Here is a 17,997-nt window from a genome sequence, read left to right as displayed (position 1 = left end):
AGTAATTTCTGCTCAGAATAAACAGCAGTGAGTTGGAGGAGGGTCTCCGCAGGAGCGGACAGAGGCGCTGAGTGTTTACTCATTAACTCAGTCAGTTTTATGGCAGCTGCAGTTTTCTGTGTGGACGAACTGCTCCACTTTACAAGTCACTTCCCTAACTAACAGGGACCTGCTGTTAGCTGGACCACCTTCACCACCAACATGCCACCGCTGCAATAGTGACTGTTGCTATGTGTGTAATTAATAGAAAGGTAATGTGGGAACATTACATTACATCTGTAAAATAATATAATAACCAACACATTATCATCCAATAACTAGGGTTGTCATCAGAGGTGGTTGAAGTGTCTGACAGACATCCTTTACTCTACTAGAAGTACAGATACTTTTAAAAAAGACTAAACGTAGAAGGGGGGAGTTGGTGTTTTATTTAAAGGGCTATTTAGGTTTCTACAAAGAAACATAAAGTACCTGAAACAAACATTTGGTAACAATTTTAATTAGAATAATTTTGTGGAGGTTTAAACTGCTGGCCCCAACATAAAATATAATTATTAAATTTAATATAACAGGAGGGTTAAGGTACCATGTGGGGTGGATGACAGCCTCCAAGTCAAGTCATGATAGCCTGTATCATCCTAAGTAACATGCAAAGTGCCACAGACACGCACACACACAGAGAGGAGCTGCTGGATAGGATGAGCCTGTCCAGTCTGTCCTCAGATAATATCAGATATCTCAGCATGTAGGGAAATAATACTGTGTGCCAGCTGATACCGTTTACAACAGCCTGTTCATGCTGCTCACTCTGGACCTGCAATATTTTAATGTGTCACTGCACTTCCTCTCAGGCCTGGTGGTGTGCATCAACAGACCCTGAGCATAACTGAAATAATAATAAATTGAAAAAGAAATGAGAAATCTTAAAATATGTGCACCAGCCAGCCAGCTGCTGTCCTGCCTCCTTGACTTTCAGGTGTTATTTTCAGCGCAGCAGATTTGAGGAGGGCCCGTTCACTGCAGCTTTTCAGGGGCCCACATGTTTCTGTGGGTGGGTCTACCTATCCAACTGCAAAGAAGGAAAACTATCACTAGAAAGGATTGCAAGGGTTTGACATAAACTTAAGGAGAGAGGTGCAGAACTGAGATGCAATCCAGTTTATCAATCAATCAATCAAACTTTATTTATAGAGCACTTTTCATGCAAAAGGAGCACCCAAAGTGCTTTACATAAAACACATAAAAACAATAAAAACAATGCAACACATAAAAACAATACAACAAACAATAGACACAGGATATATCCCCCCTTCTCCCACACATAAACACACACCACACACACCACAACACGCACACACACAAATTTAAAAACCTAAGGAATTAAAAAAAAAACACTGCGGAAACGCTATCCTACACTCGCCACTTCAAAGTGAGGAAACACCAGATAATCCATATTAAAATTTAAAATTCAGCAAATATCAATAAAATAAATAAATAAAAGTAAATAAAATAAATACAATTCAGTTGAAGGCAAGACTAAAATGGTAAAATAAATAAAATTCAATTGAAAACCAGTCTAGAAAAGGTAAAATAAATAAACAGACAAGTAAATAATAAAATAAATACAATTCAGTTAAAAACCAGACTAAAAGGTCGAAATGATAAATAAAATAAAAAATTCCTAAAATAACATTTAATTATAAGCCATACTAAAAAGGTAGGTCTTGAGTTTGCTTTGAAAAATGTCCACTTTCTCTATTTCCCACAGGTCCTCAGCAAACTGTTCCACAAACGTGGGCCGTATGGTAAAATGAGGCCTCACCATATGTTTGGTTAAAACTTCTGGAATAATTAAAAGGGCACTGCCTGAAGACCCCTATGAGAGATTTACGCTTTTTTGGTGAAAAAAAATCCTGAAAGCTCTTTTAGAGCTGCGATCAGACAGTTGGGCAAGCCCGATATTTTTGCATATTTAGTGCAGCTGAAATAAGATGGCATGTGGTCGCAGCAGGAAGGCTGAAGGAGGGGAGTCCTCAGAACTTAGCTGGAGTGCAAAATGTGGAGAGTGCAGCCCTGCCACTGTGATGTGTATGTTTGAAAAATATGTTGATGCACTGAATAGAGAGGATTTATTCTCTGGAGTTGAGTATTAGGCTATAGGATATCCACATATTCATTTCCTAGCTTGGATCTAAGAAACACTTGAGTTTATTAATGATCACCCTGAAACATTGTGTTTGACTGTATTGACTCTCATGTCACATGTCTGACCCCAACACACACCCCGACAATGCCCCAGGTCCGAGCTCACACCAGACTTTAATATAAGTCATGCAAAAAAACAGTATCATGCAGATTTGAGTTAGATAAACTATCCATTTTGAAAATTGTAAAAATCTGGCCAAGACCAGCAGATGAGAATGAAAAAAACAAAACAAAACAAAACAAAACAAAACAAAAAAACACAACAATCAAAATAAGTAAAGTAAAAAGAAGAAAAGGGTAGGAACCAATTCAAAATATGGAGTCAGCATCAGATAACAAGGACCTTTAAAGAGCAAAATCACTTTATTTGAAGGCCACAAACATGATGAAGTCACAGAAAGTAAAGCACAGCAATAATGTTAATTTTGATTCCAGCAGTTCAACAGAATGCATGTGCACTGCTGTGACTGGTCAGTGTGTTGGCCTGTTACTGTAAATGACATGCATGAAATCATGATTTTTCATGCAGTCATGCACTAATTTCATGATTCATCTCAGACTTCATTCCTTCATGTTTTGTGAGGTAGTTGCTTGGATTGGGTTCAGTGGTGCACTTTGTTTGTGCACAGAATTGTGATCATGCTGAATAAATCATGACTCATGATTATGCACTTACCTTTGTAAAGGTGTGTGCTGTTCAGGCATGAGGTCATGAATTAAAAACTTTACTTTTCGAACTCTGGAATGTTATTTCAAAATGATTTATAAGATATTAGTATTTTTATGATTAATACATGAGTTCATGATAGCTCCTGTATGTTTAGCGTAAAATCTTACTACATATTAATGAAAGCATGTCATTTCATCTCTAATTTTTACAGACATATAAGTGATTACAACCAGCCAATAAAGAAATCAATTAATCAGTTAATTAATTAACGGAAAAGGTGAGAAGCATTTTAGTTGTTTTGTTCCAAAAGATTATTTCCAGGACCATGACTGACAACTTCTGAGTTTTTTATTGTGGTTCTTAAATCTCTGTCTCCCTCTCTCTCTCTCTGTCTCTCTCTCTCTCTCTGTCGTCTCCTCGTCCTCTCTCTCTCGCTCTCTCCTTCTCTACGCTCTCTCTCTCCTCTGTGTGTGTGTGTGTGTGGTGTGTAGAAAACATGATGATTTAGTCTAAAAGGACTTCTTGCCATTTTAAGCAGCAGTCTGAGATTTGCTGTCGTCAGTGTAGGTGTGTGATACCACACCGTGATACTGACATGAAGAGGAGATTGGTGAATGACTTACTACGACTTACTTACTATGTACATAAACCCCCCGTAAATACATTCCATTCCTTTTCTTATTCATCCAATCATTTTCTTATTTCCTATTTATTATATTGCAGCACACTTAATTTTTTTTTATAATTGTATATAGGAGTCTATATATACTTTTCTATTTAATTTTTAGCTTATTTTACTTGCACAGTGCTGAGTAGTTGCTATCACATTTCACTGCTGCTGTACATGTACATTCATGCATGTAACAAATGAAAATCTTTAATTCTGAATCTTGATATGTTTGTAAATGTAAATTATTGACAAATTTGCTTACCAGAAGGAGGGATGATCGAAATTTCTGAACCAGTGACCCAACAGCTGCACATTTTAGAGCTGTGTAATGTACTTGAGCATGTTTTTTTTATTTATTGATTGATTGATTTAATTTTGTTTGTTTGTTTCTTTGTTTGTTGTATGTCTAACACTGCACCCATATAAATGACCACCAGCTGCCATGGCTTTTTATGTCAAGAAAAATGCTGCACCCATACCCAGTGTAAATAATAATATATTTAGCAATACTGAGTTGTCTTTAATATGGTGAGAGAAAAAAGGAAAGACAATGCACAAATCATGAAATGCAAAGTGAGAGTTTTTATTAAACACTTTGATTATTGATGAGAAAGTGGACAGGAGGCCTGCAGCATAAAAGCATCAGATTCAGGATTTTCCTCATCTGTGTCAGTCAGGCTGAAGGTGTTGGCTTCAGATCTGCTGCACAGAGGCTCAGTCTAATTGCAGGATGCGTTACATCAAGTTTCAGGAAACAGATTGAAAAAAAATGAACAGAAAGAATGTCTCAAAAAAATCAAATCCAAAGTCCAGTCAATGGTTAAAAATCCAACCTAACAATCTGACAGCTGCACGAAGCATTAACTCAGAACCAGGAGTAAACGTCCTCGTTGGGGTTAATATGGAATTGAATACACCATCTCCTATGTAATATATATATATATATATATATATATATATATACACATACACACTACACACACACACACACACACACACACACACACATATATATATATATATGTATATATATATATATATATATATATATATATATTATCTTTCATTACATTCTCAAACTTTTGGTTTGTTTTTTCTTTACTTTCATAAATTTGTTCCCACTTTCTTTGGACAGTCCTCTATACATGTTCAGCAAAGTGCCAGTGAGTTGAATATTAACAAGAGCACAGTAGAATATCAATACGTCATAAATCAGATTTCAGCAAAACATTGGCACATCTGTTGACATTCTACATTTGCTGAATTTGAACAAACATTATTATGAAGCCCACCAAAGTTCTGGTCAAGACCCGCCCACAGGATCAAGGTTGTGTCAATCCTGTTCCAGTGAATGGGCAACAGGCCAATCACAGCGCTGGTGGGCGTGTCTTGCAGTGGGATCCATAATAACGCCTCACAGGCATGATGTTGCAATGTCATTTAAGGCATACAAATATTCTACTGAACTCTTGTTAATATTTCACTTATATATTAAATAACTATCTAATGAAAGTCTCACCAATATATCTGCTTACTGATACTGATCAACTGAAGTTATTACATTATTAGATTGAGTTTTTGTCATTTTTTTCTCCATCCATGCTGGTCATTTAACAAGCAATTATAATTGGTGGGTAATTTGAAGCAAAATGCTGAGAGAGCTTTAATTTCCACAACATGTTCCTGGTCATGTTTATTGCTTTGAGTCCAGCCAAGATCACATGACAACTATTGGTTTCCCTTCCAGCACTGATTGGAAAATTGGTACTGGAAGGGAAACCCCAAAGGAGAAAAAAAGGACACTTTTCATAATTTTTAGTAATAATAATAATAAAACGCCAAAATCAAGAAGTAGACATGCATTCTCTGATTTCTTCATATAAGTGTGGATTTGCACAAAATTAAGTCAGTTTAAAGTTTTTTGGAAGGCAGCTGTTGTTTCACTCTGCAGTTATTTGATCTGAATACGGTTGATTAATGCGATCACATCTGAGATGTTACACAATTTCACTTTTTGTTAAATCAGCTGTGGTCAGTTTGTCGGTTGGTGTTTAGTCGTCCATCAGTCGTCTGGAGGCGTCTGTCAGCCATTCCGCTGCAGGAGTGAGTAAATCTTATCAAGAGATTCCTTCAAGGTGCTGATGGCGGGCAGAGGTTGAGACACAAATTTCTTGATGTCCTGACTGAAGGTCGGAATTTTTTTCTCACATGTGTATCCTTCGTAACCGTCTGGACATTCACACACCCATTGGTTGGACTCAAACAGCATCTGACATGTGCCACCATTCTTACAGGGAGTGAAAGATTTGCAGAGATCCGTTCTTCCTGAGTAATACAAGGAGAGCGAGCCTGTGTATGAACTGTACCATGAACAGTCTTGTTGGTAGATGGGTGGAGGAAACACAACAGATTTCTTTTCATAAGAGATATGCATCAGTTTGACATAAGACATGAAATAGATAACTTGGTATAGGGGTCTATTTTCAGTATAATGTACAATTAATGATGTGGAGTACTGAACAGGGCAACTGTTGCCATTTCCTTTGATTTCTGCAAACATGTCATTGCAGGTTTTCTTGGGAATGCAATTCAAGACTTTGTCCCTTTTGGTCCCATATGACCCAATATTAGTTTCACCCACGGCGACGGTGATCTTCTCCATTGGGATTACAGTGAAACCATCTGTTTTGTCAGGGTAGTCCTGCTTCGTGTCGTACACCACCACCACCCAGCTGTACCAGAAGTACTTCTTGTCCAATGCCCATTTTATCTGTCTAGCAATTTCTTCTTTGTTACTGTAGCTGTGTTTTTTGCTGATCTCCACCACATCCATCTTCACGTACTTCTTGTAGTTGCTCTTGCAATAGTTCACAGCTTCTTTCTCAGCATTGACGATTTTTTTCATCATTGAGGCGTATTCAGCTGCCTTGACTGACGGGTCGAAACCCATCAGACTCCAGTAGACCTGGTTGAGGAACATCCCCCTATACATCAGGCTGTTGAAATAGATGCTGTACATGCCTATGTCATAAATGCTACATTTAGACTTCCTGGTCAGGATGTCGAGCAGGTTCTTGCTGAGAGACGTGCCCCTGATGGTCAGGTAGTGGTAGAGGCTGGTCACGCTGCCTTCAGTGGCTGTGTTCTCATAGAAGGTGGTGAACATCTCAGCCAGACGGATCTTTTTCTCTTCACTCTGTGCTGGCATGGAACTCTTGAAGATCTCATTGAAGTTCTTCCAGGCGTTGAGGATGCGGACCTCGTCCTGAGAGTAGACGCTGGCGTAGTTGTGCCATTCCACATCCGTTGCCAGGTTGGAGATCTCCATGGAGAGAGAGTCCAGCTTCCTGTTCACCTCATCCAGATCAGCCTGCAGCTGGTCTGTGGGGCTCTCCTGAGGAATGAAGGCCAAGATGATGTTGACAAAGGAGAACATCAGACCTAAAACACTTGGCAACATGCTCATGCCCTGCGCAATCGTCTTTGTTATGCCTGTCAGCGTTCTTGTGGTATGAGCCAAGCCAAACGCATCTTTGACTAAAGCCAGAGCGGCTTTTCCTCCCTCTAAAACTTCCCTTGTTTTCTCTTGAGTAAAGTAGGGCAGGGCTCTCTTGACCCTGGTGTGGGGTCGAGAATTGGTGTAGTTGAAGGTGGGGTCATGTGACAGAGCAGAGGTGGTTGTCCAGTAGAGGAGGGTTAAGAAGACCAACAGCAACGACGCACGTAGGAACGCCATCTCTGCAACACAGACAACATCATATTATTGACATCCAAGAATCAAACCAGCTAGCAAGCAAGATGCTGCTTTGTTCATGTTGTTGTGGAACACCTTAAAGTGCAAGGACTTGAGGGAATTTATTTTCAGAAGAGAAAACACAACACCTGTTGTTTTGAAGGTTTGCAGACAGACACACAGTTTGTAGCTGGTTGCTGATCATTTGCACATCTATAGGTTGTCCTGTAAGAACAATTACAGGAACAGCCAAAGCCAAAGAAAATTTCAAACAAACAAACAAACAAACAAACAAACAAAAGAGTATGTTCGCTGTGTTCCTGAATTTTGTGGTTCTATGAGAGAAGGAAAACACATGTCTGGGCCTCTGGGACCTCTCATCTTTACTGACTGACGTTTCATTGATACCGCCCTAATCAACACACAGTTTTCTTTTCTTTTTTTCCTTTTATTAAAATAAATAGTGAAATTAATTTTGGCTTTTTGACAAATGAGGAAAACTTTCTAATAGAATTTCCTTTGAGTGAAATTGGTGGAAAATTTGTTCAAAATGTGTGTTAAAGTTGTTCAAAATATCTGGAAATTTGTCCAAAATTCATGTAAGTTTTGTTCAAAATTTGTGACGGTTTTGTTCAAAATTTGTGTCAAAATTTTAAAAGCCACCTGCCACCTGCTGGACTCTAACTCGTTAAATGTTCCACAATTTGTCAGTCTGGGATGGTCCAGCTCAAAAAACAAAACAAAACAAACAAACAAAGCTGCTCAGCTCCAGTAACGTGTAAGTGAAGGTATAATCAGGCTGGTCTGAGGTCTGAGGTTAAATCTTCCAAGGAAGAAAACTTGTGCTGTGCTGCCTTCTACGGGTGGAACTTTAATGCATGTTGCACTTTTGGCCACGCCCACTCTGGTACATGGTGACATCACTGAGTGGGTGTGGCCAGTGCAACATACCTCACAGTTTCCACCCCTAGAGGGCAGTGCAGCACCAGCTCTGTGCTGATGCTGACTCACTCTTTAAAGAGCGTAAACACACTGCTGCATGTATTGCCATGAAGCAGCCCTGGCCACGCCCACTCAGTGATGTCACAGTGAGGATTATCCATCAGGTGTCAGTGGTAAGGTCTATTGACACCTGATGCCTAAAAACAAAATATTACAAATAATAATGATAATAATAATGAGATGAGATGAGATGAGATGAGATATACTTTATTGTCCAACAAGGGGAAATTTGTCTTGGGCAAAAGTGCACTTATTCCACATCAGCAAATAATAATAATAATTATAATAATAAAGCTAAGCTTTATCATATTAATATAACCTCCTTTTATATATTTGTTACATTGTTTTGCACAAAACATTTTTGTTGATGTTGCTTGTTTTTCTTTTCTTTTTTACTTCAGGGGTTAGGATAGGGTAGGAAAGGGTTAGGGTTAGGATTTATTTGTTTGTTTGTTTGTTTGTTTGTTTGTTGACTTCATGCCGAGACAGTGAGTGCTGGTTACACATGGTGCACTGTCACCATGAAGAACCAGCAGGGCGTAGCTGCTTCTTTCTGTGTGGTCAGAAACACTGACAACAAGAACTAAAATGTCATTATTTTTAGCTTGTTGCTTGTAGCATAATTATACTAAATAGAAAATAAAAAGATAATAAAATCTTAATTGCTTAATTTCCCAAAACAACATACTTTGCTTGCACATTTATATTATATCATTCATCATTGTGTATAAGTGTACCAAGTGCCCCCCTACACACTGACACTTCCTTTTTTTTTTAAATTCTCCAAACATTTTCCATTAATTACACCATTTCAAACATTGAAAAAAATATTTTAACATTTCTTTAAATACTCAAGAAATAATTCATGCATTATGGGGTTCATCACGCTGTCTCCTCACTCTTTTCTAAACTGGAGGATTGTAAATATTAAGAGTTCAAGAAAAGACATTCCAGTCTGTTTTTTTAAGCTTCTTGGTGACGTGTTGTGTTGTGGTCTTTTATTCTGTCAGGCTCGGCAGAATCGTGGCGGTGCAGTGAAGGAGCTTAGAAATTGGGCGTGCAGATATTTTGTTGGACTCTGGAGTCAAACTGATGTCGAGGCCGCACTCACATGTCAACATTTCCATTCAGACCTTACAGACAGATTTACAGAAAACTCTAGATGAAGAAACAGGTTTTGATGGAGAAAATGTCTTGTTGTGAAAAACGCTGCAGCAGAGAGCAGCAGCTCCAGCTGTTACACCTGTGCACCTGGACTGGAAGCTGCAGTGTTTAATGCGTCTCTCAGCAGCATCAGATAAACTTCAGATGACTAAATAAATCTTATAATGAAGACATTTTTCTTTTCAGGAGGATTTGAGCTTGAGAATTAACCCTTTGAATCCTGAACACACTGGCTTGACTTCTGTCAAAAATATCAGAAAAAAGGCAAGGAGCAATTAACCAAGACATAACTGAAAATTTAAAGAAGTTTGTAAAAGTATATTAGAAAATCACCTGGATGTTGAATAAACAAATAAATGTAAAAAAAACAAAAAATGTGAAATAGAAAAAAAGTACAGGAATAAAAGCTATTAATTATCAAACAAATTTGGAAAACGCCCCAGAAACCATGTTTATAATCATTATAATGAAATGTTTATTAAATATCTATTTATTAATTTATTTTGGTATTTTTGGGGGATATCATGTTAAGTTGCTTATTGGCTTCTCTGGAAAATAGCTTTTTTTAAAAAAAAAAAAAAAAAAAAAAGAAGAAGAAGAATGATCTAGGCATTAAAAAAAAAAGTTTAATTGAAAAACAGAGAAAAACAGAGGAGGGAGTATGTCCTCAAAGACATGTTTATATATTAGTAATGTTTTACTGATTTGTTGGGTCATTGCTTGTGAAGCTGCTCGTTGGCTTCCTCCCATGTTTTAGAAAGAAATCAAATGAATCCGCTCAGGTTTCAAAGGGTTAACTCTCATCCTCTGAATAAATAAAAGTAAACTCACTTGCAAAGGGTCTTCAAGCGTCTCGATGAAAAGGACAAACTTCTGGAAGATTGAAAAGTGTCACAAAGCAAAAGGTGTGAAGAGCCTCTGACAGAGAGCGGCGCCTCCTGGTGAAACTCTGGGGGTTAAATGTCCTGCAGGTTCCCCTTTCAGCAGGTCAGCAGGTCAGATCCAGATCTGCTCATGTTCCTCCTCTGGTTCTGCTTCACATCTCCATCTTCTATCTTCCTCACAGCAGCTGCTAGTTGCTTCCTGTCCACCTTTCAGAAAGACTCCTGTCTCTGACGCTGCACATTTCTCAATCTAACACACTGACACAACACACTGCATCTCACACCTGTGATATGATACTGATCCTGCCTGATGAGCCTTAAGATCATTTAATTCAAGATTCACCGGCAAACGAGCTGAAGCCAACATCAACATGCAGCGTCGTCCCAAGAGCATTTGAGAAAATGTTATATTGTGAAGATGGAAAAAGACTAATAACAAATCTAATAGTCTGCACTGACTTCAGCTTTTTTACACAATCCCTGCATGTGTTTAAAATCTCACAGGTTCCACCAGTTTCAACATTCCTCTCCTCTCTGTTGAGCCTTGTTTTTTTACTTGTCATTTAATTTCTTGTAATTCTCAAGTTAATTTCTTGCAACTTTTTGCTCATTTCTTGCTGAATTTTGCCTCATTTCGTTCTCAGTTGCTCCTCTCCTTTTTCTCATGTTTTTGAAAGAAATCAAATGAATCTGCTAGAGCCCAGGCTGCAGCCCCTGTTCCTGTTCCCAGAAGTCGGGTGGCAGCAGTCCCAGCCTCAGTCTCTGGAGCCGGTGTGCCAGTCTCGGTCCCGGGTCCCAGAGTCGGTACGGCAGCCTCGGCCTCCCAGCGCCGAGTCGCCGCCGAGCGTCACGGATGCAGCATCACAGTCGTGGCAGGGCCTTCGCTCCCAGGTGTCTCAGAGGCATCGCTCTCCAGTGTCTCAGAGCTGCAAGCTCCGCCTCCTGGTTCTTGATCGTGATGCCCACCGGCCGGGTGCTGTGTCCCGGGTCACCCGCTCTCTGTCCGTCTGTCAGACCTCTGTCGGCCTGGCCTCAGCTCCGGCCGTGCCCTGGAGGCCCCCTGCTGGCCTTGCAGCCAGGTTAGATTATGCACTGTTGTGGTCTGGCCTCCTCCTCCCCTGTTTTTGGACAGTCATTCATCCTTGTTGACTGGCGGCTGTGAGGACCTTGGTGGGGGTGGGGGGGTGAGTTTGGGTGGGGGATTCTGTCATGGCTCTGTTTGGGACTCCTTTATTTCAGTTGTCTCCTTGTGTTTTTGTGACAGTCTGGGTTTTCTCTGCATTTTGTATTTTACCTGCTCTGTGTGTCCGTCGTGTCCTCCAGGTGCTCCGCCCGGCTGGTTTTCTGCTGCTCTGTGTTCAGTCTCGTTAACCCTGCCTTGATCCCACTGTCTCCCAGCCAATCAGCTCCCTTCATGTTCCTCTGCGCTGTCACCTGTGTCTCGTTAGTTAATCAGTTCAGTTTGTATTTAAACCCTGTGCTTAGTCCAGTTTTGGTCAGTTCATTGTTGACTTGTGTTGTATTTGTTTGCCTGTTTTGCAGAATGAAGAGGTCCTCTATGTTTCTGTCATAAGTTTATATCAAATACTTTAAACCGTGTAAGCCTTCCTGCCTGGCCTACTGTATTTGGGTCCTCTTGTTGTGCTCCACATCACAGAAGTTCCCCTTTCAGCAGGTCAGCAGGTCAGATCCTGATCTGCTCAGGTTCCTCCTCTGGTCCTGCTTCACATCTCCATCTTCTATCTTCCTCACAGAAGCTGCTAGTTGCTTCCTGTCCACATTTCAGAAAGATTCTTGTCTCTGACGCTGCACATTTCTCAATCAAACACACTTACACAACACACTGCATCTCACAACACTGATATGATGCCACGCCACCGTCCCTGCAAAGAGGAGTCCAAACATAATTGAACACTATTTTAACAATTGCACTATTAATGGAAATATCCAATTTAACATTAACGAGCCCAAATAGCCTGATGTGACATGATGATGGCACTAGATGAAAAAGCAATCTTAGCGTCTGTGTTGCTTGGCAACCATTCTGTCCACACTGTCTGCTTGGTGGAAGAATGAATAGTTCTCAATTTTATTGTTGCATTATTACCACTAAATTATTGATTTTTTTCTTGTGTGTTTATTTTATGGGCCATATGTAGGGAAACCATTTAATAAAAGCATTAAACCCCTTGAAGCTTTGGGATACAGTGATTTTACAACGGCTGAGGGGCGTCGTTAGATTAGAACGCCGCTCAGCCGTTGTAAAATCACTGTAACCCGCAGCTTCTCGGGACTTATTGCATCGTCTTCTTCGTCTTCTTCTTCTCTCACATAAAAAAAAAACACCTGTGCATCAGCAATAATAGTCCCCAGTAATTCACTTCCGTTTTGGCTTTTTTGTTTGCATTGTTGCTTTTTATTTTTTTGCAACGCAGCGTTTTTCTTTTTTATTTGCAGCATACCGGTTCTCGGCCACCGTAGTTTTGAGAGCCATCGTCAGTGATTTAAGGTCACTGACGAATGATGTGGTAAATCATGTACCCACCGACTACCTCCAGTTTCACGTTCATCCATGCATGAATTGTTTGCTTTCGCTCAGTTGACCAGTCGTGCTTAAGACTAATGTAAGAACCGGCCACCTCATTAACATACAACACAGAAATACAGAAATAAATAAATGTGGAAATGTAGAAATACAGAAATAAATGTAGGAATAAATAAATAAATAAATGTAGAAATAAAAGAAGGAATAAATAAATAATGTAGCAATAAATAAAAAAAATGAGTAAATAAATGTAAAAAATAAATATATAAATACATACATAAATGTATAAATACACAAATAAATGAATGCATGAATAAAACAGAAATAAATAAATGAATACATGTAGAAATATTTATAAATTTAATTATTTATGCATTTATATATTTATATGCACATTTCTTTATTTATATATTTATTGTTTTGTCATTTTTCGTCCTTCATAGTTGGTGGACCTCAGCTCAGCATTTAATACAGTCATGCCCCAAAAACTGGTAACGAAACTGAGCAACTTGGGGTTAAGCAGTTCACTGTGCACATGGATACTGGATTTCCTCAGGAACAGACCTCAGAGCATCAGGATGGGAGATCGCACCTCCTCCACAATCATCCTGAACACTGGAACTCCACAGGGGTGTGTCCTCAGCCCCCTCCTGCTCCCCCACCCACCCCACAAACACCATCATCAAGTTCGCTGACGACACCACCATCGTAGGACTGATTAAGAACAACAATGAGTCAGCCTACAGGGAGGAGGTCAAACACTTGACTGACTGGTGCCTCCATCACAACCTGGACCTCAACACAGCCAAAACCAAGGAGATCATATTGGATTTTAGGAAATACAAAAAGGCTGTGCTCCCTACTCTCTCCATTAAAGGAGAAGAGGTTGAGAGGTTGGAGAGCTTCAAGTTCCTTGGAGTCCACATATCAGCCAACCTCACCTGGTCTGTCCACACCTTGTATCCCCACCAGCTAAAGCAGGCTCACCTCCTTCGCCCCCTGCTGGTTAACTTCTACAGGGCATCCATTGAGTCCATCCTAACCAACTGTTGTGCAATGTGGTTCACCAGATGCACCGACAAGGACAGGAAGGACCTGCAGCGGGTGGTGAGGGTGGCAGAGCGAATCATTGGGACCACACTGCCCCCCCTCAGAGACATCTACACTGGCCGTCTCCAGAAGAAGGCCAGAAACATCAGACAGACCACACACACCCTGGACATGCCCTGTTCTCCCCCTCCCCTCTGGAAAGAGATATCACTCTCTCAAATCCAGAACCACAAGACCGATCAACAGGACCATCATCCCAACCCCACCCGCAGACTGACACTGAAATAACACACAGAAGAGACCTAAAACTGATCCCTGTGGCAGACCAGTCTTACTATACAGAGGAGATGTTTTCACATTCTGTAATCGGACACACTGTTGTCGATATTCCAAATATGAGCTAAGCCAACTAACAGCAAGAACAGAAAAATGAAATTGATGTCTTAATGTTTTAATTGATGTTGCAATGTTATTTAAGGCATATAAAAATTCTACTTAACTCTTGTTAACATTTCACTTATATATCAAATAACTATCCAATGAAAGTCTCACCAATATATCTGCTTACTGATACTGATCAACTGAAGTTATTAGATTATTAGATCGGGTTTTTGTCATTTTTTTCTCCATCCATGCTGGTCATTTAACAAGCAATTATAATTGGTGGGTAATTTAAAGCAGAATGCTGAGAGAGCTTTAATTTCCTCAACATGCTCCTGGCCATGTTTATTGTTTTGAGTCCAGCCAAGATCACATGACAACTATTGGTTTCCCTTCCAGCACTGATTGGAAAATTGATGGAAGGGAAACCCCAAAGAAGAAAAAAAGGACACCTTTCATAATTTTCAGTAATAATAATAATAATAAAACTTCAATTTTTCACTACAGTTCTCCATGCTGCTATACTACAGCAACGACTTTGAGAAAATTAAGTAAATAAAATTGAGTAAATAAACATTCTCCTATAAGGAAACTCAGGATGAAGGGGCGAGAAAACCCCTGGTTCTCTCCAGAACTGTCATATTTCATTTCATTCATCAGCGTAATGTGGCATGGGCCAAAGCCAGAAAAGGGTTTTTTCTTTCGAAATAAATTTTGTTTTTCTTTTGAGGTTAAACAACGCCTTGTCACTGCAACTTTTTTATCCATTTTAGATTATGGAGACCTGTTGTATATGAACGCTTCTGCTCAATGTCTGAGAAAGATTGACTCTGTGTATCATGCTTCTCTGAGGTTTATTACTAACTTTAGGGCCCTGACCCATCATTGTGAACTGTATTCTCGAGTGGAATGGCCTTCTTTGTCCACCAGGAGGTTGGCTCACTGGTACATTTTTATTTATAATGCCATGCTTGGACTACTTCCCTCTTACATTTGTAACTTAATCACACAGAGAAGTGTTGGTTTGTGCGGTTTGCGTTCAAACAAATATTTGCTCCTCACTGTTCCATCTGCCCACACTGAGCTGGGAAAAAGGGCTTTTGTCTGCTCTGCCCCTTCTACATGGAACCTGTTGCAAAAGGACTGGAAACTAACAGAACTTATCTCATTGAATGACTTTAAATCCAGACTGAGAGCACATGAGACAGCCTCCTTAACCTGTAACTCTTTTATCTAATTTGTATGTCATTTTAATTGTGTTGAAATTGGAAATGTAATTTTTTGCTGCCTCTTGGCCAGGACTCCCTTGAAAAAGAGGTTTTTAATCTCAATGGGATATTCCTGGTTAAATAAAGTTAAATAAAAAATAAATTAAAAAAAAAAAAAAAAAAAAAACATCATTTTTTTGTGAGAGCGTTTTCAAAAGCTCAGTTTCCAGTGGATGAAAACATTGTTTTAGTTTGGACAGAATGGCAAAATCAAGAAGTAAACATGCATTCTCTGATTTCTTCATATAAGTGTGGATTTGGCTCTTTTAGCTGCAATCAGACAGTTGGGCAAGCCGATATTTTTGCATATTTAGTGCAGCTGAAATAAGACTGGAGTTGAGTATCAGGCTATAGGATGTCCACATATTAATTTCCTAGCTCGGATCAAAGAAGCAACTGAGTTTAATGATCACCCTGAAACATTGTGTTTGACTGTATTGACTCTCATGTCACATGTCTGACCCCAACACACACCCTGACAATGCCCCAGGTCCAAGTTCACACCAGACTTTAATATAAGTCATGCAAAAAAAAAAAAAAAAAAAAAAAAAAGAGTATCATGCAGTGAGTTAGATAAACTAACCATTTTGAAAATGATAAAAATCTGGCCAAGACCAGCTGATGAGAATGAAAAAAAAAAAAAAAACACAACACAACAATCAAAATAAGTAGAGTAAGTAAAAAGAAGAAAAGGGTAGGAACCAATTCAAAATATGGAGTCAGCATCAGATAACAAGGACCTTTAAAGAGCAAAATCACTTTATTTGAAGGCCACAAACATGATGAAGTCACAGAAAGTAAAGCACAGCAATAAAGTTAATTTTGATTCCAGCAGTTCAACAGAATGCATGTGCACTGCTGTGACTGGTCAGTGTGTTGGCCTGTTACTGTAAATGACATGCATGAAATCATGATTTTTCATGCAGTCATGCACTAATTTCATGATTCATCTCAGACTTCATTCCTTCATGTTTTGTGAGGTAGTTGCTTGGATTGGGTTCAGTGGTGCACTTTGTTTTTGCACAGAATTGTGATCATGCTGAATAAATCATGACTCATGATTATGCACTTACCTTTGTAAAGGTGTGTGCTGTTCAGGCATGAGGTCATGAATTAAAAACTTTACTTTTCGAACTCTGAATGTTATTTCAAAATGATTTATAAGATATTAGTATTTTTTATGATTAATACATGAGTTCATGATAGCTCCTGTATGTTTAGCGTAAAATCTTACTACATATTAATGAAAGCATGTCATTTCATCTCTAATTTTTACAGACATATAAGTGATTACAACCAGCCAATAAAGAAATCAATTAATCAGTTAATTAATTAACGGAAAAGGTGAGAAGCATTTTAGTTGTTTTGTTCCAAAAGAATATTTCCAGGACCATGACTGACAACTTCTGAGTTTTTTATTGTGGTTCTTAAATCTCTGTCTCCCTCTCTCTGTTTCTCTCTCTGTCTCTCTGTCTCTCTCTCTGTCTCCCTCTCTCTCTCTCTCTCTCTCTCTCTCTCTCTCTCTCTCTCTCTCTCTCTCTGTGTGTGTGTGTGTGTGTGTAGAAAACATGATGATTTAGTCTAAAAGGACTTCTTGCCATTTTAAGCAGCAGTCTGAGATTTGCTGTCGTCAGTGTAGGTGTGTGATACCACACCGTGATACTGAAATGAAGAGGAGATTGGTGAATGACTTACTACGACTTACTTACTATGTACATAAACCCCCCGTAAATACATTCCATTAATTTTCCTATTCATCCAATCATTTTCTTATTTCCACGCTGCTCGTGCTGTGGTTGTAGTTTGCTGTCTGTTGCCTACCTGTGTGGGAAGCCTTGGCTGGCAGTTTTTTGGTGTTAAATCTGATCATTTGTATTGCTTTCTGGATTGATTTGCCCCCGGCTCAAGTCACACGCTGTAGACTTCTTGCTGGTGGCTCTGAGGGAAGTTTCCACTTTCCTGCTGTGCTGCCGGCTGAAAGTTGTGCATGCTAACTCGCCGGGCTAGCTGCTCCTCTCCTTGCGACTGACTTCACTAAGGTAAGATACAACTTGTCTTATGTGTGGTCGGTTTAGCAGGCTGACGGTTGCCGGCTGCGGCTTTCTCTGGTAGCTTTACTGATCGACATCCTAAAACCAATTGCCAGACTAACCCCTGTGAGGCTCGGGTGCGCTGCAACTGCTCGCTGGTTTGCACATAAACGTGCATGTGTGTTGTCAAGTGTGTGTTGCCATTTAACTTGTGGCATAAATCGGCGCTGTATTTTTGTGACTTTTCCTGATTAAACCCTATATAAAAAGTTAGCAGTGGAATCGGTCCACAGTCCTGTTGAAACTTTTCCGGATTCTGGTTTTGTTTTTTCCGCTGTGCGCTGTGATTGGTTGCCTTTCTCGCCATCATCCGAAACATCAGTTGACGTGTTACC

General features: G+C 39.6%; 1 protein-coding gene across 1 annotated transcript; it reads right to left on the bottom strand.

Moving 5' to 3' along the window:
• Nucleotides 1–5,605: 5,605 nt before the first annotated feature.
• On the bottom strand, nucleotides 5,606–10,398 carry LOC115377412 (SE-cephalotoxin-like). Its single transcript, XM_030077116.1, has 2 exons — nucleotides 10,276–10,398; nucleotides 5,606–7,283 (listed from the first exon to the last, which is right to left on the bottom strand). Exon 2 carries the CDS (start codon nucleotides 7,279–7,281, stop codon nucleotides 5,629–5,631), a length of 1,653 nt encoding a protein of 550 aa, XP_029932976.1. The 5' UTR covers nucleotides 7,282–7,283; nucleotides 10,276–10,398; the 3' UTR covers nucleotides 5,606–5,628.
• Nucleotides 10,399–17,997: the final 7,599 nt, after the last annotated feature.

The sequence above is a fragment of the Myripristis murdjan genome, chromosome 19 (assembly GCF_902150065.1).
Source record: "Myripristis murdjan chromosome 19, fMyrMur1.1, whole genome shotgun sequence".
NCBI classification, from domain to species: domain Eukaryota; kingdom Metazoa; phylum Chordata; class Actinopteri; order Holocentriformes; family Holocentridae; genus Myripristis; species Myripristis murdjan.
Note: the sequence above shows the minus strand (reverse complement) of the source record. Positions and strands in the feature narration are given on the sequence as shown.

Coding starts and splice junctions, on each gene's coding strand:
- LOC115377412 (XM_030077116.1), bottom strand. CDS start 7,281: ATGGCGTTCCTACGTGCGTCGTTGCTGTTGGTCTTCTTAACCCTCCTC.